The following is a 25188-nucleotide window of genomic DNA, read 5'->3' on the forward strand; positions in this document are numbered from 1 at the left end:
GTCAGCTGTATCAGGACTTATGCGGAATCAGCGGCGATGACTGAAAATGTGTTCTGGACAATGAGTCGAACCTGGAATCTCCTGCTTACGAGGCAGTTGCATTAAGCAGTGCGCCGCCCAGACACAATGTTTATCGCGACTACGCATACTGTCTCTGCACGACTCTCAGCCAGCCCTCATACCCATCTAGCGCCACCTGTCGGCGGTCCCTGTCCGTGTCCTTCACTACTTACAGACTCTCACAGGAGCTCAGACGTTACTGTGCAACGACATTGCGAAGGTGGATTCGTTGCCCATCGATGTTAATCAGTTATACAAATTCATGGTGTCTGTTCTTTCGGACATGTCTGAAAGAACAGACGCCACGCATTCATACAGTTAACACAAATGTAAAACCATTATGATGCAAGTAGGCGATTGGTCTGACGATTAATAATTGTGTGTTCTCTACAAACGTTAACAGTTACAATTATGGGAGTGCAGGCCATTCATAGAAATAGTGCCACCAGCCTTGTAGAAATAAGGGTGCTGTGAGTCATCAACAGCATTAATTCAGTAGTAGTAGAGGGGGACTGGAAGGAAAAATGAGTGAAATCCACCGAAGGATGTTTTTGTTAAAATTAGATGCAACAAGAACATAAGCAGAGGCAGAACGTGCAATAATGTGTGTGGGGCAGTGAAGGTCACTTAAGTTTTTACTTGACACAAGAGCATTTGTGTCGTTCACCAGTATGAATATAGAATGTTGGGATCCATGAGATACAACATGCTATAGCTTCTGAGGGGTGAGGGATAATGATACAAGGCCACGGGGATCGTTGGAAGTAGATTTTCAGGTGGAGGCAGTCGGGTTTAAGCATGGTGTGGAAAAAGTGCCTCATGTAAGAAAGGGCTGTTGCATGATCCTGGGGTTGGATTGTTTCATCTACATCATGCCATAAGAGACTGACCATCAGCAACGTGTCTTGGAACTTAGTGGGAAGACATTCTAGCTTTGGGAATCCGTCATCAATGTAGACCTGTCGCAATGTGAATCTATCGTAGTAGGCAATGGTATTAGATCTCGTAAAAATACATTGAGGCTTTAACGTATGACGGTGTGACAAGTGGCACCCGGTAGTCGCTTTGGGTTAGTGTAGAGCGAAATTTACCAGTCGATATGTTATGCATAATAGACCCTCTGCAAGGCAACGATGTTTTGTTAAAAGGAGTATGGTATGTGTATGAGAAAGGATAGTGGGTAGGAAGCAAACCTCAGTATTGACAGTTTTGGCACTGAAGAAGCGAAGTTGACAAAGGAAATGCTGATAGCAAGATTGGACATTCAGGAGAAGGTGCAAGCTATAAACAGCCAATGGACGACACTAACACTGCATTGCATAAGAAGTTGAAGTATCTAAAGGATGTGAAGAGAACACGAATGGAGGAGCTATTGGTGGAATTTGAGGTTTTGTTTTTTCCTTGGGGTCTATTGCTTCCAAAGCCGATCACAAAATAAAGAGTTATGGTAGGGAATGAAGAAAAGTGCATCGCAACACTCTGGCACTTGCAAACGATTCTGAAAGAGTTTATTAGTCAGTAGTTGTCTTACAGGATAGTAGAAATAAGGATCAGTTTTCGAGAAGCAGGAGTTATGATCATGATGTAAAAGCTACAGACAGTTTCAATAAACACAGTGCTGGTGTTCTCTCCCATGAATTCAAAATGCGGATACCATAAGTAGCAGAAGATCCCAGAGGATCGATCTGAGACAGCTTTTACGTTACCCTGTGATCATTACCAGTGTTAGAGGACTTTGTTCGGAGTGAAGAATGCTCCTGCAACGTTACAGCGTTTGTTGGACGGTATGTTGGATGGTTTGTGCGTCGCCAGTGTCTAGTTCACCTCCACGATGTACCTGTGTGCTCAAGGGACACAGAAGAACTTAGACAACTTCTGAGTAAATTACTGAATAGGTTGCACACTGCACGTCTGACACTGAATACAGACAAGTGACATTTTACTTTGGAGGAAGTGAGTTGCTTGGGGCATGAGGTGGGATAGCATATGGTGACAACAGATCCAAGACCAATACACTCAGTGCGAGATTTTTCAGTGTCAAACACAAGTAAAGATCTACAGTTGTTTTCGACGCTCTCAAAGTACACTGTAAGACAAAAAAGAAACAACGCACCACACAGGGAACCATCTGAATGGAATGAAAATCGGTGGATGTGATGTCCATGTAGAAAGAAACAAATGATTAAATTCCAGAAATATTTCATGATTTAACCAAGCAAAGAGCTTCACGAATTGGGCAAGTCAGTTACACGATGGTCTGGTTCTGGACCTTATGTAAGTAGTTATTTGGCTTGGCAGTGATTGATGGAGTTGTTGAGTGACCTCCTGAGAGATTTCATGCCAAATTATATCCAATTAGCAAGTTAGATCGTCAAAATCCCAAGTTAGTTGGAGGGCCCAGCCTGTAATGTTCCAAACGTTTTCTGAGAGATTGTGCAACCTTGCTGGTCGAGGTAGGATCTGGCAAGCACAAACACTAGCAGTAGAAACTCTCGCCGTGTGCGGGCGGTCATTTTCGTGTTGTTACTTAAGCACATGATGGCTTCTCATGAAGGGCAGGAAAATGGGGCGTCGAATATCATCGACGTACCGCCGTGCTGCAAGGGTGCCATGGATCACAGCGAAAGAGGTCAGCTACTAACAAAAGATGAAATGGCTCTGAAAACCATCACACATGATTGTCAGGCCATATGGTGTGGATAATCAGGTTGGTATCCCACCATTGTATGGGACCTTCCTAGACATGTCTTTTCTTTTTCTTTTATTTATTTTATTAACACGTCAAATTCCGTAAGACTAAACTGATTAGCAAATCTCCAAGGTCATGGAACGTGTCAGTAGATGAAATTACAACATAAAAGTAATAACAGATAAAAATAAAATGTTCATGACCCTGAAAAAAGTCAATTCGTAAGTTTAAGTGATAGCAATCAACAACATAAAAGGAATCAGTTTACTTTTACAAGGAACTCCTCGACAGAATAAAAGGAATTACCCGTGAGGAAATTCTTCAGTTTCGATATGGAAGCGCGTGGATTACTGCACACCTTTCTGCACATGAGTTAAGGAAGTCTGAGCCAAATGCAGGTTTGATTTCTGCCGAGTATTAACTGAGTAAAAGCTGCTTATTCTTGGGAACAAGCTAATATTGTTAACAAGAAATGACAGTAAGTAGTATATATATTGAGAGGCCAATGTCCAAATACCCAGACTCGTGAACAGGGGTCGACAAGAGGTTCGTGAACTTACACCATTTATTGCCTGAACCGCCCGTCACTGAGCCAAAAGATATCCTTTTAGAATGTAAGTTACCCCAAAATATAGACCGTACGATGTAAGCGAATGGAAATAAGCAAAGTACACTAATTTTCGTGTCGAACGATCAATCACTTCAGATACCGTTCGAATAGCAAAAATGGCAGCATTAAGTCTGTACAAAATCCTGAACGTGGGCTTTCCACGACAGTTTACTGTCTATCTGAATACCTAAAAATTAGAACTGTTCAGTTTCACTAATCATATGCCCATTCTGTGAAATTAAAACGTCAGGTTTTGTTGAATTGTTTGTTAGAAACTGTAGAAACTGAGTCTTACTGTGATTTAGCGTTAGTTTATTTTCTACAAGCCATGAAGTTGGGCCATGAACTGCACTATTTGAAACCGAGCCAGTCTTGCACACAACATCCTTTACTACCAAGCTATTGTCATCAGCAAACAGAAATATTTTAGAGTTACCCGTAATACTAGAGGGCACATCATTTATACAAATAAGGAACAGATGTGGCCCCAACACTGATCCCTGGGGCACCCCATTTCACCGTACCCCACTCAGACCCCACATACCAGCCATGTCCGCCACCGGTAGCTGACTGGTAAGAGGTGAACCAGTTGTGAGCTACTCCCCACATTCCGTAATGGTGCCATTTATGGAGCAATATTTTGTGATCAACACCATCAAATGCCTTAGTTAAATAAAAAAATAAACCTAACGTTCAAAACCTTTTGTTTGACCCATTCGGAACCTCACAGAGAAAAGAAAACATAGCTTTTTCAGTTGTTAAGCGACGTCTAAAGTCCAATTGTACATTTGATAGCAAATTGTGTGATATAAAATGATCAATTGTCAGGACATACACAGCCTTTTCAATAACTTTAGCAAACACTGATGGCATAGAAGTAGGTCTATAGTTGTCTAAATTATTACTTTCTCCCTTTTTATGAAGCGGCTCTACTACTGAGTACTTTAATTGTTCAGGAAACTGACCATTCCTAAAGGAAAAATTACAAAAATGACTAAATACAGGGCTAAAATGTGCAGCACAGTACTTTAATATTCTGCTAGGCACTCCATCATGTCCATGAGAGTCCTTAGTCTTCAGTGATTTCATTATTGACTCAATCTCCCCCTTGTTAGTATCACAGAGGAGTATTTCAGACACCTATCTCGGAAAGGAATTTGCCAAAAAGTTACATGGTCCCCTGTAGAAACTAAATTTTCATTTATTTCACCAGCATCACTCAGAAAACGATTGATAAATATCGTACATACACTCCTGGAAATTGAAATAAGAACACCGTGAATTCATTGTCCCAGGAAGGGGAAACTTTATTGACAAATTCCTGGGGTCAGATACATCACATGATCACACTGACAGAACCACAGGCACATAGACACAGGCAACAGAGCATGCACAATGTCGGCACTAGTACAGTGTATATCCACCTTTCGCAGCAATGCAGGCTGCTATTCTCCCATGGAGACGATCGTAGAGATGCTGGATGTAGTCCTGTGGAACGGCTTGCCATGCCATTTCCACCTGGCGCCTCAGTTGGACCAGCGTTCGTGCTGGACGTGCAGACCGCGTGAGACGACGCTTCATCCAGTCCCAAACATGCTCAATGGGGGACAGATCCGGAGATCTTGCTGGCCAGGGTAGTTGACTTACACCTTCTAGAGCACGTTGGATGGCACGGGACACATGCGGACGTGCATTGTCCTGTTGGAACAGCAAGTTCCCTTGCCGGTTTAGGAATGGTAGAACGATGGGTTCGATGACGGTTTGGATGTACCGTGCACTATTCAGTGTCTCCTCGACGATCACCAGTGGTGTACGGCCAGTGTAGGAGATCGCTCCCCACACCATGATGCCGGGTGTTGGCCCTGTGTGCCTCGGTCGTATGCAGTCCTGATTGTGGCGCTCACCTGCACGGCGCCAAACACGCATACGACCATCATTGGCACCAAGGCAGAAGCGACTCTCATCGCTGAAGACGACACGTCTCCATTCGTCCCTTCATTCACGCCTGTCGCGACACCACTGGAGGCGAGCTGCACGATGTTGGGGCGTGAGCGGAAGACGGCCTAACGGTGTGCGGGACCGTAGCCCAGCTTCATGGAGACGGTTGCGAATGGTCCTCGCCGATACCCCAGGAGCAACAGCGTCCCTAATTTGCTGGGAAGTGGCGGTGCGGTCCCCTACGGCACTGCGTAGGATCCTATGGTCTTGGCGTGCATCCGTGCGTCGCTGCGGTCCGGTCCCAGGTCGACGGGCACGTGCACCTTCCGCCGACCACTGGTGACAACATCGATGTACTGTGGAGACCTCACGCCCCACGTGTTGAGCAATTCGGCGGTACGTCCACCCGGCCTCCCGCATGCCCACTATATGCCCTCGTTCAAAGTCCGTCAACTGCACATACGGTTCACGTCCACGCTGTCGCGGCATGCTACCAGTGTTAAAGACTGCGATGGAGCTCCGTATGCCACGGCAAACTGGCTGACACTGACGGCGGCGGTGCACAAATGCTGCGCAGCTAGCGCCATTCGACGGCCAACACCGCGGTTCCTGGTGTGTCCGCTGTGCCGTGCGTGTGATCATTGCTTGTACAGCCCTCTCGCAGTGTCCGGAGCAAGTATGGTGGGTCTGACACACCGGTGTCAATGTGTTCTTTTTTCCATTTCCAGGAGTGTATATCTGATTTATTAGTAACAGAAATATTTTTACTACGAACAGACTTTATATCGTCGACTTTGTGGTGCTGAACAGGCACTTCCATCACAACTGACCATATGGTTTTGGTGTTATCCTATGAATTAGCTATTCTGTTTGCATACCATACACTCTTTGCCTCCCTCATAACATTTTAAGCACCCTACAATACTGTTTTCAACGGGCTGCTGCAGTTTGATTGTGACTTCTTCTAATATTTTGTATAATTCCCACTTCATTCTACATGATATCTTTAGCCCACCAGTCAGCCAGCCGGGTTGCCCATTATTTCTAGTACCCCATTTAGAATGTTCTAATAGAAAGCAACTCTCAAAGATCATGAGAAATGTGTTAAGGAAAGCATTATACTTATCATTTATATTATTGGTACTATAAACACCCTGCCAGGCTTGTTCCTTGACAATGTTTAAAAAACTCTCTTAACTTTCATACATAGTTTGTAATTATATGTGACATTTGTTTGCCTACAAATGTCTTTTAGAGTTAAAATTTGTGCATCATGGTCTGAAAGACCATATCTACTCTTGCTAACAGAATGCCCATCCAGAAATGAAGAATGAATAAAAATACTGTCTACTGCTGTGCTACTGTTCCCCTTTACCCTAGTTGGAAAAAACACAGTCTGCATCAGATCATATGAATTTAGGAGGTCTTTCAACATCCTTTTTTCTGGCACCAACATACAGAAAATTTATATTGAAGTCACCACATATAATTAATTTCTGGTACTCAATAAAAAGTGAATCAAGAACCCTCTCTATCTTGAGGACCTATAAACAACAAAAATTAGAAATTAGTTTCACTAAATGCAACTGCTCTAGCACAAGATTCAAATATCTGTTCAATGCAGTGCCGTGAGACGTCTATGGACTCAGTTCGAAGGAGGACTCGCCACTGGAGATGTCCCAGAGAGTGGTGGGGTACCAATGTAACTGCCATCCACCACACAGCCTGCCACATAAGAGCGATGATCTGGTGTTCCATTTCTTTATACAGCAGCACCCATTCGGTTGTCATCAGCAGCACCCTTAGGGCACAACGTTATGTCAAGGATATGCTACGTCCACTTTTGTTGCTCTTCACTGAAAGCCATCCTAGGCCCACATTTCAGCAAGATAATGCCCACCACATGCTTCAAGAATTTCTACTGCTTGTCTTTGTGCTTGCCAAATCTCGTCATAGCCAACAAGGTCTTTAAATCTCTCATAAACTGAGAACGATTGCCGCATTATGGCAGGATCATCCTGCCATCTGGGGATTTTGGAGCTTTAATGCTCCAAGTGAGCAGATTTTGGCACGATATCCCTCAGGAGAGCATCCAACAATTCCTTCAAACAATACCAAGTTCAATAATTGCTCGCATAAGGAGCAAAGGTGGACGAACATGTTATTAACTTGCTTGTCGTCTTGACTAAATCATCCCATTTTTCTGAAACTGAAATCATGTTTGTTTGTACGTCATGTACAACACATGTGCAGATTTCGTCAAATTCGGATAATTCCTTCTTGCTGAATTGTTCATTTATGCCTTAACACTGTAATATAGGAAGTCCATAAGGGGGTTTGCTGAGATGACACGACCACTCACACAGATACTGAGAAATGATTCGAAGGTTTTGTGAACGTCATATTTCCAGAGGGTGTTTAGATAGTTTACATTGTCCTTGATGCATCCAAACATGCTTTCAAATATGTTTTGTGATAAATAGTGGCGAACACCTTCACTGATTTTGTCACTGCATAACTTAACAGAGCTGAGAGAAATCTTTCCAATATGGAAAGAGGAATGCTTAACTTTTTATAAGGAGTGACATTTTCTAGATGTTACCTTTACAAAAAATGGTTCAAATGGCTATGAGCACTATGCAACTTAACTTCTGAGGTCATCAGTCGCCTAGAACTTAGAACTATTTAAACCTAACTAACCTAAGGACATCACACATATCCATGCCCCATGCAGGATTCGAACCTGCGAACGTAGCGGTCGCACGGCTCCAGACTGTAGCGCCTAGAACCGCACGGCCACTCCAGCCGGCGTTACCTTTACAGGGTGAAGTTTAAAGTAGTGACTGATCACGCTGCTCTGTAAAGGTTATTATGGTTAAAGGACCCATCCAGCAGAATAATAACATGGGTGTTAAGACTCAGTGAGTGTGACTACAAAGTAGTTTCAAATCCAGGAGAGAAATATGGAAAAGCAGACCCAATATGCAGGAAGGTAGCGGAAGTAAGGACGTTACTGAATGGAAAGCGACTCAGAATGCTGACAATGGTTACAAACAATATAGAATTCAATTGGACTGCAGCAATTGTGTTGGTCTGTTGTGCAAGGTAGCAGGTTATTGTCCATGAATGATGGTACTGGCTAAGTTGAATCAAGAGTTTCTAATGGAAATGCATGATCATGTGCTTTGTAGTCATGGAGGATGCAGTGCAATGTACCAAAGGGTAGTAGAGAAATACTGGTGAAAAATAAGAAAAAGAGACTTTCTTCAGTATAGCAAGAATAGTGCAGTGGGACAGCATGCAGTCTTGAGCTGTATAAGAGTGTCATTACAGTGACTGCCATATGAGATGAATGAGGTTGATGTGTTAGGACGATTTAATCAGACTCCAGTGGGGAATCATGTTGTCCTGATGATGATGGATCATTTGTCTCATTATGTCAAGATGATACCTATGCCAAACCAGGCATTAGTCAATAGGTTGATACGGCAGTCTGAAATGCCAGAAACGATTATTATGGATCAGAGTTCGAACTTCACATCAGACTTGATGAAGGAATTACGCTGTTTGTTACATGTGAAAAAAACTGAGAGCCAGTTCTCTTCTATCTCAGCGGAATGCAAGGAGAGAACAGGTGCAACAGACAACTGAAAGGATGCTAAGTTACTACGTGAACTCTCACCACAATGACTGGAACACATACATTTCGACTGTAGTGTGTGCGTACAGTTCAAATGTCCACACTACTACAGTGTTGTCTCCACTCAAGGTGGTATATGGGAGAAAAACGCCATCACCATTCGACATGATAAGGCCAAAAGAAGCAAGGATGGCGGGAGTTCGTCAGTGAGTTCACGACACCAATGGGAGAAGTATGGCAGCGAGTACAGATAAGGAACACCAAGACATTGCGTGAGAAGTTTACTGCAGTATAGAGTGGGCCAGTGGGTTTGTTGTCTGTTCCTTGAACACCAAAAGGGGAGAGAATGAAGTCTTTGATGAAATACCTAGGTGCTTACCAAATATTAGAAACCACATCAGCAGCCCATGGTAAGCGACAGTAGCCAAGAAGACCGACAACAGCGCATGTTTGACGCCTATGACTGTTCAGAGGTGCTCCACAGCCGATCCTAGGGGTAGTAAGAGCAGAAGTTCCATGCTGGCTGGTGACAGCAGACTTCTCAGGGGGAGGGTGAACGATTGTGTACACTGTCCTTAAGCTGCTATACACCAAGGAAGAGGGTTGGAAAGATGCTTATCACGGCTATGCAGTAACTCTTCACCTGAGACGAAATGGTGGCATCGTTTGGAGATAGACAGTCATGCAGCGATAACAGAGGAAGAGCTACGACAACTCTAGAGGGGGAAACTTACAATCTGCCCAGCTCGAGTGATTCTGATGAGTGCGAAAGTCAGCAGATTGCAGTTATTTACGGGCAATGTAGAGGTCAGCATTCTCTGAAGGATATCGTGGAACCTAGGCCATGTTTCCAGAAAGCAGGTCTGTATTGGATTAAATCCACCATATATATGACAATGTGATATATGTAGCGAGTTGCTATAAGCTGGGAAGACTCACAGGGGTAAGATAGTTAAAACTGAAATATAAACAGTTGCCGACAAACAGGACAGCATGCCACATAATAGAACAATTTTCCATCTACTAGCCATGGTGACCATAGTTACTAAATCAAACAGCACACAGCCACAGCTGTACTGGCCAGACGAGCCCTTCTGAACGATGCATGGGAACGCAACCTTACCCATTACCTCAGCAGGTAATACTAAAGGGCGGTGAAATCTCTGCAGAGCAAAAAATGCAGAATGTTAGACAACATTGGGAAGGTCAAAGACGTAACTATAGCATTGAGTGTTGTGATACCTACCTACATAGAGACTAATTTGCATAGCTTTCATCCATTGAATGCATAGGGCTACCCAGCAGATCCGTCCACCAGTAATTTAGATCGAGGCACATTGGATTGCTAGTGCGTGAACATGAATATAATGTTGCAAAAATAAAATAAAAGAATAAATAAAAATTATTAAAAAAAGTCGTATCTCCATCATTGTGGTTTCTACGATTCTGCCGAGTACATGACCAAGAACATCGAGTTGGCATAAAAAATATGTTACTCTCTGGTATAAATAACTGTTGATTTTACAGCAGATTCATTCGCAGTCCACCAATACTACCAGATTGTGGGATGATATGGAGCCACCAGCTGCAGTCACAGGTTTGAGTCCCATCTGGGATACCTGTTCCTACACTATGTCTGTCACAGACCAACAGGTCTTCGGATCCACACCAGCAGCAGTAGCACTCCAACTGGAAAGCAGTAGGTCACACCCTAGGCACTGCACCCTCCTTTCAATAATGCAGTGACCATCCCTCAAGCTGCTTGCCTTGGCCACCTGGACGCACTCATTCACTGAGCGGAAGCTACCTCTGCAAGATTAGAGTCTGTGCTGCTGATGTAGTTGAGGGTTATGCCAGTGTTTGTGAAGCTACTGGCAGGGCTTCCCGAACCACACAGGTCTCAGCAGATTAACCTGACACGCTGTGTCCAATAACGTCCTACCTCTTCCCACATCAGTTTCTACGTTTCTTTCCCCCAAGACCCTAGGTTCGAACGGCGAAGTGAACGGCAGAAGAACATTGAGAAGCCTGCTGCAGGGGCCGAGCAGTTCTAGGCACTTTAGTCCAGATCCGAGCGACTGTTACAGTCGCAGGTTCGAATCCTGCCTCTGGCAAGGGTGTGTGTGATGTTCTTAGTTAGGTTTAAGTATTCTGAATTGTAGGGGACTGATGACCTCAGATGCTAAGTCCCATAGTACTCAAAGCCATTTGAACCACTTTTTTGAACATTCACAACTATGATTCCCAAAAGTCGCACTGCAAGCTCGAGGCAGTTATAGATTCTGAAACCACATATCTCATAGCCATGTGCTATGTCGAATGGTTCCATAATCATAGTGAATGATTTACTTCCTCACAATTTCAGATGCACCTTAAATGATTACAAATTTTCCTACCATTTTTCGTACTGTCCAGTGGCAATGGAAAAAAAGATGGTGGTAGGAGGCCTTAGTGAGGCTAACAAGCTGCTTATCTAGACCTGCACATTGGCGGCAGATGTGCGATGATGGCTTTCCTGAGAACTTTAGTAGTTATGTTCATGCCTGGCTGGGAATCTGCACGCCTATTCTGCGGACGAAAGCCAAGAAAGAGCTATATGATTATCATTACTGGAACTTCGAAGTTCAGGACTCTTCTGACCTCAAATGCTAACAGAAAAGAAAGAAAAAGAATTTTCATCATTCACGACTAAGCTAGATAGTATGTGGGCATTGGCGCCTGAAATGAAATCAGACTATCAGGAACTGGACACATCACTGAGGCTAGTTCAGGGTACACATCTAGAGTGGAAAGGGTGCAGGAGAACCGAGCAGCCATAGCGTAGTATTTGTAGTAAGAGTAACCATAAACTGAGTAGTGTTCTCTTTAAGACACCATCTATAGATAAACTATTGTTGTTTGGTGACTTCGACGGCAAAGTGGTAAGATAAAATCGTTTTAGGGGAAAACGTCATGGGTAACCAAGGAGCTGCAAATTGTAATGCAAATAAGCTGCTACTTATTGGTCTCTACGCTGAGCATGATATTTTTACCACCAACAGGCAGTTCCATTTTCTTAATCATTATAAGAGAACATGGATGCATTCACTCTCCAAACACTGGGATCACATTGACTATGTTATCATCTTGCAGTGTAACATGAAAACGTTAGTAATTATTAGTAATTATCCAGTGTATGCTGTGGGTTGAAAGTATGATCCTATCTTGGAGTCACTGCAAAGGACTTCCGGCATCAGGTTACACGCTTCTACTACATATATTCGAGGTCACACCAACCCCTATCCTGTGGTACGAATCAAGGTCCTCCAAGGGAAATCCACTCCTACTTATGCATGTTAGACAAGTGGCCTAGCTATATCACAAGTCATGATGTAACTCAATACCGGTCGTGGGATATTAAACTTGTAAAACACCCTTGGCCAAACGTTGCATATTAAATTGGGAGGAAATTGCCCCCTTGCTTTTTGACCAATAAAATTGCAGCCATTGCTCCCACTTACCAGCATTTATTACTTCACTTGCATGATCGTCTTTATTTCGGGTCTGTGCATCATGGGGAGAGTTTCATGTTTTGTTACAAACAAATTAACAATAACTCCAAAGTGACATGGTTTGCAAATAATGAAAAAATTTGACACTTTCGTATTAAGAATTTCTTTTTCTTTGGAATACATTTTGTTATATAATATTTGTTGTTGTCGATAAAAAATTATTTTCTTATGTGTCTTTATTTACAGAGTTATTTTTATCTGATGCTCATTAATTTAGAAAGTGAAACCGTTTATAATTTCTTTATTTGGGTTTACACAGCCATTTCTTTTTATACACACACATTGGTTTTGCCCAAAAATTTAGTTTTGTAATGTCTTAAGACTATCTGGTACATTACACTAGATTAAATATCATGTTTTCCAGTTTGTGTCTATATACAGTACTTCCACTTTTTTCAATACACAATATTTACATTGTAACCATTTTATATTCGTTATTTACATTGCAAGAACTAGTAGCAGCAGATGAAGGAAAACCAAGCACACATACACCTACACCGCAATACACATATACAATATTTACACCCATTCATAGTGTGTACATAATATACATGCACACATAATCCGCTCAGGCATGCATACACACACGTACATACAACTCTGACAATCGGATTATCCAACTATTCCACACACATTTATTCACACATCCACTATTTACAAATATATAAATGCACAACCACACACCAATCACTGAAAGAATGTTGTGAATACAAGAGAGTGGCGATGCCATCTCTATACATGAACCAATTGTCACCAAGATGCAACAACCTTACTTTCACCTTCAGAGCAGTATGTAGCTCTTGGCCTCACAGTCAAATGATTACCTAGCACATCAGGTGGTGCTCAAACGGCCTCGAGCAGTTACCTCTTGTGTTCTCCGCTTGTGAGAGCTTTTGAGGTTGCACAATGCATACCCTTAGCTCGCCTCTGGGTGGCACTCGCATCTATGTGGTATGTATACATTTTCAATGTGGGCCTATAAACACCACAATCTGTGAACCATTCTCCCCGTCTTTCACCTGGCCAATAACATTTATGTCTCGTGCTATCATTCAAAAAGGATTATCGGACTCATATGCACATCGTCGAATTCTTCGTGACTGTTCCTAATTACATCATACGAATCACAGCATTTGATCTAGTAGATGAAATTGTCTGTATACATATTCGGATAGGTGAAATTTGGCTTCCCTAACTTGTAGTGGAATCGGTATATGTGGAGTCTGGAGCGCTACGGTGCACACATACCAATATAGACGGGCTTTGTGAACTGCACTGAAACTTTGGTCATCACCACAGCCACTAGTTCTTCATTGAGGATGATAGCCCACTTAAACTTGACCAGGCAACGTTATCTGCTGCGCCATAATACTCATTCCATCAGTATACCAAATGAATTTCACGATATTCTGTAATGTTATCTAGTGTCTCTTTTGAAAACTGAATTACTCAACAACGTCTAAAAAATCTTTCTTGAAGTTAGACGTCACGAGAGCTCTTTTTTCGGGTGTTCACATCAGTGTACCCCTTAAACCAGCATCACAGCATGAATGCAGGTGGAGGTTTATGTACTGCACAATATATCACTGCTCATTCCACAGCATTGTCAAGAGATTTGGGATAGAACCATTTTGCGGGACTAGGCACTCTGGACACAGCGGCAATTCGTTGTGCCCGTCCTGCTGATTGGTGGGATGTTCCAGTTCCACCTCCAGCAGCTGCAGCCACATCAATGAACTTTCGCATCATTGTGACGATTTCCTTCTCTGGTAGTCATCGGAACCCTCCAAACTGTAGACTTTGTCGCATGGGGTACCCGTTGTGTTTATTTTGGTCCAGGTAGATGATGTAACTTAAATCATAAAATGGCCTCTGCTCCTCACTCATTGCTGAGGGACTTGCCTTGAATCCCCTGTGAACTCCACATTCGCAGAAGAACAGATGACAACATCAGTGAACATTTCTGTACTGAAAAGTTTTCTTCGTGATATTGAGCTCCTCAGAAGCCCTGGCGCGATTAAATGAATGGTTGGATCTAGACAGTATGTGCACTGGCACGTACTCCGGAATTTCTCGAAAATGGCTGCGAGTCGTTGTAAACCGGTATCCTTGTCAAATCTGGAATATTCCGCTAAATTACTGATGCCGAACTCCCGTCAAACATTCATCTTATAATATTCATTGTAAAACCTGGCACATTCCCCTAAATTAGTGATGCCGAGCTCCTGTCAAATATTCACCTTTCTTCCAGAATTTTCAGGATATTAAATAATCACCTCTGGCTGTTTACCCTTTGCCGGCCAGGGTGGCCAAGCGGTTCTAGGCATTACGGTCTGGAACCGCGTGACCGCCACGGCCGCAGGTTCCAATCCTGACTCGGGCATGGATGTGTGTGATGTCCTTAGGTTAGTTAGGTTTAAGTAGTTCTAAGTTCTAGGGGACTGATGACCTCAGAAATTAAGTCCCATAGTGTTCAGTGTTACCTTTTGTAGGCAGCTAGCAACATTTCGTGAAATGTAAAACCCGTACTAGTAATATTTGTATCATAATATAAAGCATCTCTTGCCAAAGACTGTTATGTAGTACAGTTTCGTATCTGTCATATCCGTATTCTTTGTAAAAACATCGAATGTTTACATCCTGTGAGCCAGTGTAAAACCAGGTGTGACTACATACTGTGTTTATTCGTGTACATAGCGTAATAATGCACGTTATAAGAAGCAATATGATGTGAATACCAGAAAACAGTGCACTGAAGTGCCTAAAACATAACAACTTTCGGATTAGTAAATGTTTCGTTTCCGATTACTAAATTTCCGTAATTTCCACCAGAAACATCAGCACTGTATCTAACTACACTTGGTCAACAAGATAAATTTTCTATAAAGATGAGCCTACAGTGTCTCGAAAGCATGTTCATGGTTGAATGTATCTTAAAAAAGCGACTCCTTGCATATTTATTACCAGGTAAACGCCAGTTTATTCACCAAGACCTCACACCCCCCCATCAGTTATTGCAGTGCCTTTTAGTTTACTGGAGTATATGGTTATATGTCTGGCTTTCTGGTTTCATGGAGACTCCAACGAATGCAGGAATTCGTATGGAAACATCTTCACGACAAGCCTTCCATCACTGAGATATATGGCTCCCATGATACGCGCGTCCTCGTCATGCATCGTCGCAACAAATTTCTAAAGTGACACGTGCATGCGGGGAAGCAATTTCAGGAAGGGGAGAAATATTCTGGGCGCAGTTCTCTTGGCAAAACATATACTTTTCAGTGGTATCAGGAATGACACTGATCATATTACCCTTCAAACCGAAATTGTCCACTTGCTGAACTGGATCGTGGGCATCACAACTGCTCAAACTGCGAAAGAAGATGGGTCTGTGCCGTGGCAGTAGTTACTTCAAACTGCACCGTCGAGCTTCCTGCTTTAGATGACAATGGTGTCTACATGGAGTTCCCACTTCTGTATCCAGTAGCAGTCCACAAACAAGACAATCAACTCCCTGCTCATATAAGCCATTATTATGCATCGAGTTTTTCATTGGGTAATTGTTGCGATAAATTCCACCAACTTCCCATAAAATGTTTCGAACTTACCGATCAACCACCTCGCAAAATTATCCCCAACGTGTGATCCGAATGTTGCCATTCTAGACGTATGAGTAAAGAAAATGATACACCACCACAGACGGTACGTTTCCTTCCGTTAAGATACTATGGGAATCTGTTGTGTCGTCTTAACAGTGCGCCACAGGAGCTAGGCGGCACTAGAAGGCACCGCTTACGATGAAGGAATATCACACACCTGGTGGTGGGCGTTCTTAAAGGAATTTTTATCCGGAGTAGGTATTTCTACTCATGCCGTTTCCTGGACCGATCAGTCAGTGACGTACCTTTCAAGATACTTCCTCTTGGTAAGAGAGCTGAAGTATCTAATATAAAAATGGCGCGTACCTTAATGTTTTGAGATTTGGCTTCTGGCTTCCTAACAGTAACATGAAATGAGTAGCCAGATTCTGCCCTCTCGAATTCTGGTAGGTCCTGGAGTGTTATGGAGAATGACATGCCTTGCAAAATGTAATGTTCAGGAACATCAGATATATTATAATTTCTCTGATCAGACGGATGCTCAAGGTAATTTCTGCCGTTAGGCAGAAACATGTCGTAAAGAAATGATTATTCACGTTCATATTTAGTATGTATCAGAACGGCGATATACCAGTTGACTTTCGGAAAAACATCATCCTTAGAATTCCGAAGATAGCAAGAAACGACAAGAGCGATAATTACGGCTCTATGAGATTAGCAGCTCATGCACCCAAGTTGCCGACAAGAATAATATACAGGAGGTCGAAAAAGAAAATTGTGGATCTGTTACATGACGATCAGTTTGGTTTTAGGAATGGTAAAGCTGACAGAGAGGCAGTTATGACGTTACGGTTGCTAATGGAAGCAAGATTGAAGAAAAATCAAGACACATTCATAGATTTGTAGATCTGAAAAAACGATCGACAATGTAAAATGGTTACAGATGTCCGGAATACTGAGAAAAATAGGGATATGCTATTGGCAAATACGAGTAATATACAATATGTACAAGAACCAAGACGGAACAACAGGATCGGAAGACCACGAGCGAAGTGCTCTGATGAAGGGTGTAAGCCGACGGTGTAGTCTTTCGTCCCAATTGTTCAATTACACATCGAAGAAGCACTGACGAAATAAAGATACAGGAGTTGGATTAAAATTCAAGGTAAGAGGATATCAACGATCAGATCGGCTGATGAATTTCTATCCTCAGTGAAAGCGAAGAAGAACTACTGGTTTTGTTGAATGCAATGAAGAGTTTAATGAGTACAGATTATGAGATGATAGGAAATCGAAGAAAGACGAAAGTAATGAGAAGTAGCAGAAATGAGAACAGCGAGAAAGTTAACATCAGGATAGCGCATTACGAAGTAAACGAAGTTAAAGAATTTTGCTGCCTAGGCTGCAAAATAACCCATGACAGATGGATCAAGGAGGACACAGAATGCTGACTTCATAATCAGTTTCAGTTTCCAGATAAAAGTTGTAGGTTACGACACAAACAATGAAATACTCGAGTATTCGTATTCAACTTTATCAGTTTCATCAATTATTTAATGTTGTTATTTAAATACACCACATCTTCCCATTATTAACCAGAAATTTAAATATCTAGTGTAAAACTATATAACAAGGTCAAAGACCCGGAAGCAGGTGCTACAGATTCGAGAAATCATCATAATTTGCTTCTTCATTAAACGTATAATCATGTACTACACTATAGCGTCGCTGAGACAGTTACACTTCACATTCCAAAGGTCAGATAAATTTATTATTACAGGAATAATTCTAGACGTGTTATCATCCACTACTGAATGTGAAATGGCCGGCCGGAGTTCTAGGCGCTGCAGTCTGGAACCGAGCGACCGCTACGGTCGCTGGTTCGAATCCTGCCTCGGGCATCGATGTGTGTGATGTCCTTAGGTTAGTTAGGTTTAATTAGTTCTAAGTTCTAGGCGACTGATGACCTCAGAAGCTAAGCCGCATAGTGATCAGCGCCATTTTAACCATTTGAATGTGAAATACTTAATGATGTTGGTTATTTAATTTGATTAGGTCACTTAGCGCAAAATCAGGACTGTTCCCACGTGCAGAAGTGAGATTAAGTAATTTGTCACCTGTCATCTCTCTTTTAATACTGCTGAATAGCGGCCTAAACTGTTTTGATAATCGCAGGAAGTAGATCTGATCCCAGTCCCTCGCCACTACAAGATCTACCTCGGAGCATGCGTGATTCCCGAGTGCACAATTTAGTCGGAGATGCCTACGACGTTTGCTGCATTCGTAGGACAGCTCAAGAAATGGGTCCTCTTAAAAGGTGTCGGCTGAGACGGAACGGACATCGTCCAGCTATGGGCACGCTTCGTGCACATCCGCTGGAACCGGTCCCCGGTTCGCACGCGACTGGAGCCTCCAGCTCCTGTTCCACTACCGAGCCTCGTGCCATATCAAACACGGCCAGGCGCGGCACGAGCCACCATTAGCCCGTCCCACCAGCTGAAGTCCGCCTAACCAATGACTTCCGGTCGTGTCGCATGCGCCAGCCTAGCTTAACTGCCAGCTGATTTACGTCTGGGCAGGTCGATCTTGTCGGCTCCATTTTTAGGATGAGCGAGTAGTTTATTTGCTCTTATCTGTTTATATCAAGAGCTACCCCAGCACTAGTTGCTGTCTTTTGTCTCGTTTCAAGGGACTAACGTTCAAAACCTTTTTTACTCGTTGTGGTAGCTCATGCTTCACATACATATTATATGAGTGCATCTGCTCAGGTAACAGTAGCAAGACTGGTGATTGTAATGAGTAGAAAATCAAAAGCCTTGGAATCGTGAGAACTATGAATTCCTAGTGATCGGTAAGTCAAAAAAGTAACTCATTTTCAATCACTTATTCATGTATGCATTTCTGTTACCCAGTAACGCTAGGGCCATGAAGTCCTCTCTCACTTAGTACCCTTCACAAATTCGTCTAACGTGAAATACGACAACAATTATTAGCAATATCAGTGGTACATACGACAATGACACAGAAAGATAGTATTGAGGTTAATGTTAAAAAATACATCGGCTCAACCACTTGTTCATAGTGTAAAACACTAAGATTCACGCGTTTCGGAAGTCAAGCTTCCATCATCAGAATAATAAAAGTAAAAGAACCTATTAAAACTCGCTAAAATGGAACATGCACCAGGCTCAATAATTTTATTATCAATTTTATTGTCCCTGGTGCATGTCCCATTTTAGCGACTTTTAACAGATTCTTTCACTTTTTATTATTCTGATGACGGAATCATGACTTCCGAAATGCGTGAATCTTAGTGTTTTACACAATAAACAAGTGGTTGAGCAGATATATTTTTTATCATTGACATTCACAACCACGACCTCTCATCCAGTATGGATAAAATCAAAGTTATGCTTATCCATTACGGATATTTTAGAACCGTGACTGTATATTGAATGTAAATAAGTTATACAGAACTGCAACCAGTCACTTTTTTGAATAATTGTGTTTTATTCCATTAACCTGTTTTCGAACCTTTTCAGGTTCATCTTCAGATAGTTTCAAGAAGTTACATCATTGCTGGTAGTAGCATAATGCTGGGTTATCGCCATTCTGATTAAAATACTTGCCCTTCAATCGACTTTAATACATGTAAAGAACAACAAATCACATCTCTGTACAAAGTAGGCCTATGCCATATCTTTCTGTCAAGATCTTTGTTACAAGCAACAGTTGTAAAGAGCATGCTGGATGCTGGAAAAGTCTCGCTGTCAACTGTAAATTAATGTAATTTGTGTGGAAGTGTGTGTCCTTACATAACTACCGGACACCAAAATGGAGGCAGACAGATGGACACTAACCGAAAAAAGCCGCCTATACTGTCGCAGTAAGTAAAAACTAAATTTTACATCCATATCGACAGATAAGCTATAGTCAAGACGATACATTAAAGTGTGACCCATCTTTCTGCCATAGAGCCAGAACCCAGCATTATGCTACTACCAGCAATGATATAACTTCCTGAAACCATCTGAAGATGAATCTGAAAAGTTTCGAAATCCGGTTAATGGAATAAAACATAATTATCAAAAAAGTGACTGGTTGCAGTTCTGTATAACTTATTAACATAAAATCAAAGTATTGAGGTTATTAGGAATGCTGTTACGAACAATGATCACAATGAAAAATGATCCTATCGTAGTCCAAGGCAGAATTAGAGATTTAAAAGAGCGGAACTAGCTTTTCGACTTATCTGGCAGCCTCAGAGATATTTAAGTCAAAATATCTTGACATATTTGTGCTTTTTGACTTGCAGGTGTTACTACCATGTCATATAACTGATCGTGTCAAGTAAAGTAATATCATACAGTATATCATGTCGTTTAATGCGCATATTCGATCATGTCATCGAACATGGCCTTTGTTATGTCATGCAATTGACATGTTCCACATCCACGAGGATCTCCTCAGCACGGATCTATGGAACGAAAAACTAATCTAATCTATCTCTAATCTAATCTCGCAACATGTCAATGAAGTTTAGGATGCATGCTTCCCCACTTTCGGATGTTTCCTATTACAGATGCTCTCCCACACTCGGATACTTCCTATTGTAGATGCATCCCTCTCCCTAGAAGCACATATTTCCTTTCCTACACACGCATATCTTCCCAGGACATTTCTCCTGTTTTGTGATATGATAGGAGCATTTTTCATTCTGATTCCTAACTTTTACTCTTCCATAATTTTGACATTAGATCGCCTTAGCTTGACAAACGATGTAGGTTCTGGTTGATTCGGCAACGACTGATTTCGTATAGATATTTCGATTGTCTTTCGAGTCACGTTGCTTCTATCGTGGTAACGGACGAAGCTTTCAGAAAATAACATGACAACTACACTCCTGGAAATGGAAAAAAGAACACATTGCCACCGGTGTGTCAGACCCACCATACTTGCTCCGGACACTGCGAGAGGGCTGTACAAGCAATGATCACACGCACGGCACAGCGGACACACCAGGAACCGCGGTGTTGGCCGTCGAATGGCGCTAGCTGCGCAGCATTTGTGCACCGCCGCCGTCAGTGTCAGCCAGTTTGCCGTGGCATACGGAGCTCCATCGCAGTCTTTAACACTGGTAGCATGCCGCGACAGCGTGGACGGGAACCGTATGTGCAGTTGACGGACTTTGAGCGAGGGCGTATAGTGGGCATGCGGGAGGCCGGGTGGACGTACCGCCGAATTGCTCAACACGTGGGGCGTGAGGTCTCCACAGTACATCGATGTTGTCGCCAGTGGTCGGCGATAGGTGCACGTGCCCGTCGACCTGGGACCGGACCGCAGCGACGCACGGATGCACGCCAAGACCGTAGGATCCTAGGCAGTGCCGTAGGGGACCGCACCGCCACTTCCCAGCAAATTAGGGACACTGTTGCTCCTGGGGTATCGCCGAGGACCATTCGCAACCGTCTCCATGAAGCTGGGCTACGGTCCCGCACACCGTTAGGCCGTCTTCCGCTCACGCCCCAACATCGTGCAGCCCGCCTCCAGTGGTGTCGCGAAAGGCGTGAATGGAGGGACGAATGGAGACGTGTCGTCTTCTGCGATGAGAGTCGCTTCTGCCTTGGTGCCAATGATGGTCGTATGCGTGTTTGGCGCCGTGCAGGTGAGCGCCACAATCAGGACTGCATACGACCGAGGCACACAGGGCCAACACCTGGCATCATGGTGTGGGGAGCGATCTCCTACACTGGCCGTACACCACTGGTGATCGTCGAGGGGACACTGAATAGTGCACGGTACATCCAAACCGTCATCGAACCCATCGTTCTACCATTCCTAGACCGGCAAGGGAACTTGCTGTTCCAACAGGACAATGCACGTCCGCATGTATCCCGTGCCACGCAACGTGCTCTAGAAGGTGTAAGTCAACTACCCTGGCCAGCAAGATCTCCGGATCTGTCCCCCATTGAGCATGTTTGGGACTGGATGAAGTGTCGTCTCACGCGGTCTGGACGTCCAGCACGAACGCTGGTCCAACTGAGGCGCCAGGTGGAAATGGCATGGCAAGCCGTTCCACAGGACTACATCCAGCATCTCTACGATCGTCTCCATGGGAGAATAGCAGCCTGCATTGCTGCGAAAGGTGGATATACACTGTACTAGTGCCGACATTGTGCATGCTCTGTTGCCTGTGTCTATGTGCCTGTGGTTCTGTCAGTGTGATCATGTGATGTATCTGACCCCAGGAATGTCTCAATAAAGTTTCCCCTTCCTGGGACAATGAATTCACGGTGTTCTTATTTCAATTTCCAGGAGTGTATTAATTACATGTATTTGCCTACCTTCTTACAAAATTTTAACAGATTCTCACAAGTTTTAAATACAGAAGTGGCGCGGAACAAACCTCGTAAAATCCGAATGAAACAAGATTTTTGAAAATACAGTTTTCAGTTTTATAACTAGAACACATTTTTTATTTATTTAGTCATGCCTGAATAGGTCAATCGGTACAAACATAACGTGGGAAAAGCAACTCTCCACGTGTTGAGTCCATGTCTGACGTACGGTTTTAATCTGCCAGAAAGTTTAGTGACGTTGTGCGGTTCGTTGCAGAGTGGAATATCTATTCTGTATTTCATTTTAGTTTGTAAGCTCTAAGAATATACTTTGGTGTGATTAGTATAAGAAATCTGTAAAATACAGATTGAATTAGGCTGCAGTATTTCTGAAGCAAATGCTATGACGCAGATGTGGAAAAAAGTGAAGGTGACACACGAGAACAGTATTTCCCCAGAAACAGAGGAGTGTAAAGTTAGCTATTGTGCAGCATCTGCTGTCAGTTGCCATCCGAAGGAGAACACATCAGCAGCAACCAACATCACCGGGAAGCCTTTTTCTACTGGACAATGTTGAAATGGTGTATCATGAACTACATCTGGAGTAAGCTCGTCCGGTTGGCCATGCGATGTAACGCACGTCTTTCCGGGCGGGAAGGAGCACCTGGTCCCCGGCACGAATCCGCCTGGCGGATTTGTGTCGAGATTCGGCGAACCGGCCAGTCTGTGGATGGTTTGCAGGCGGTTTTCCATCTGCCTCGGCGAATGCGGGCTGGTTCCCCTTATTCCGCCTCAGTTACACTATGTCGGCGATTGCTGCGCAAACAAGTTCTCCACATACGCGTACACCACTATTACTCTACTCTACCACGCAAACATAGGGGTTACACTCGTCTGGTATGAGACACTCCATGGGGGGTCTACCGGGGGCCGAACTGCACAATAACCCTGGATTCGGTGTGGGGCGGCGGAGGCGTGAAATGGCCTGCGGTAGTCGTCGTGGGGCTCAAAATGGTTAAAACGGCTCTGAGCACTATGGGATTTAACAGCTGAGGTCATCAGTCCCCTAGAACTTAGAAGTACTTAAAACTAACTAACCTAAGGACACCACACACATCCATGACAGATGCAGGATTCGAACCTGTGACCGTAGCGTTCGCGCGGTTCCAGACTGAAGTGCCTAGAACCGCTCGGCCACACCGGCCGACGTCGTGGGGTTGTGGACCACTGCGGCTGCGCCGGGGGTGGAGCCTCTCCGTCGTTTCTAGATCCCCGGTTAACATACATACGTACATCTGGAATAACGAGATTTTTCCCCCGAAAATACCAATTATGAGAAATTGTGTCACACATTTTACATGCAGTTTATGGAACCCTTCAAAGCGTACACAATGTTTTCGAATTTTAAAAATTCGAAAAGCACGAAAATTTTGCTACATGATGTTTTCTCGTAGTTTCTTTTTACCGAGATATTAAAGAAAATATGTTGTTTTTAATGCTTTTAGTGCTTCAGCTGGGTTGTAGAGAACTTCTAAAGAAGCATACGAGGATAAGAGCATTGTCTGAGTGTAAAATGGAGCATGTTAGTTATATGAAACTGTGGCGGGCAAAACTGACTTTTGCTACAGGATAGCAAATCGAAAACGTGAATGTTGTTTCTCACAGTAACCTGTTCATTGAGGTCGTGAACAGTGACAGTGTCTCAACCTAATCCGGTATTGCCGGCCGGTGTGGCCGAGCGGTTCTAGGCGCTTCAGTCTGGAACAGCGGGACCGCTACGGTCGCAGGTTCGAATCCTGCCTCGGGCATGGATGTGTGTGATGTCCTTAGGTTAGTTAGGTTTAAGTAGTTCTAAGTTCTAGGGGACTGATGACCTCAGAAGTTAAGTCCCGTAGTGCTCAGAGCCATTTGAACCATTTAATCCGGTGTTATTACTGGCTGCGTCTACGAAAATTCAACAAGCTTACATGTGAACACTGGCTCATTGTAAATGACTTACATCTCGATGAAAACGTATAGTTGTGTCTGGCTCAGGATTAGGAAGTCAAGAGTTCCCTGCTAAGTCGTAACTGATCAACACGGACAGTCCACCAGTATTTTAACCTACCAATACTGCTGACATAAACAGCCACGCGAGGTGGAGTGGTCACAACTGTCAGTAATGAGTAAAACTCTTCACCTCTGCTACTTAGAACCATCTTTCAAACAGTCACTCTTAATATACATTGCCACTCTTGTTAGCCTTATTTCTCTTCTCCTGACGATCTATGAAAGTTTAGGGTACAATGCTCACCTTATTACACACCTCGCCTTTCCTCTTTTGAGTGATCTTAACGCTCACAACATGCTATGAGGATTTGTTTGGTCAACCAGTCCCGTGTCGGATATCATTAAATATCTTCAAATTACTTTTTGCTCAACTCTCGTTACTTTTCCGACGCAGATCGTGCGCTATTTATCTTTGTGGCAAGATTCAACACAGTGTGGCCAAGAGGCACCAAGCCTCATGTTGTATCTACTGTCCAAGGTGGAAACATGGTCTTCCACAGGAAGAGTTTGTGGCACTCAAGGCAGAAGGCGATGGCCAGCGGCAGCGCACCAGTTATAGCCTGTGCGCCCAGTGTGGTGGCCCTGTGATCACTGGGTCAGTAAGTCGTGAATAGCGTCGGCTCAGAAATCTCTCAATAATTCCCAAAACAAAGAACGAAACGCGATCACAATCCACCAGCTTTCTCTTAACGCAAATTCAGTCTCGCTTGCAAC

At 43.4% G+C, this 25188-nt stretch overlaps 1 protein-coding gene across 1 annotated transcript in view; it reads right to left on the reverse strand.

Annotated features, from left to right (window-relative positions):
- LOC126413242 (uncharacterized) overlaps positions 1-16564 on the reverse strand; it is a 127794-nt gene extending 111230 nt beyond the window's left edge. Inside the window, exon 1 of the mRNA XM_050083142.1 lies at positions 16454-16564. Coding sequence (XP_049939099.1) covers positions 16454-16564 — 111 coding nt within the window. The remainder of the gene's footprint in view (positions 1-16453) is intronic.
- Positions 16565-25188: the final 8624 nt, after the last annotated feature.

This window comes from Schistocerca serialis, chromosome 7 (assembly GCF_023864345.2).
Source record: "Schistocerca serialis cubense isolate TAMUIC-IGC-003099 chromosome 7, iqSchSeri2.2, whole genome shotgun sequence".
NCBI lineage: Eukaryota > Metazoa > Arthropoda > Insecta > Orthoptera > Acrididae > Schistocerca > Schistocerca serialis.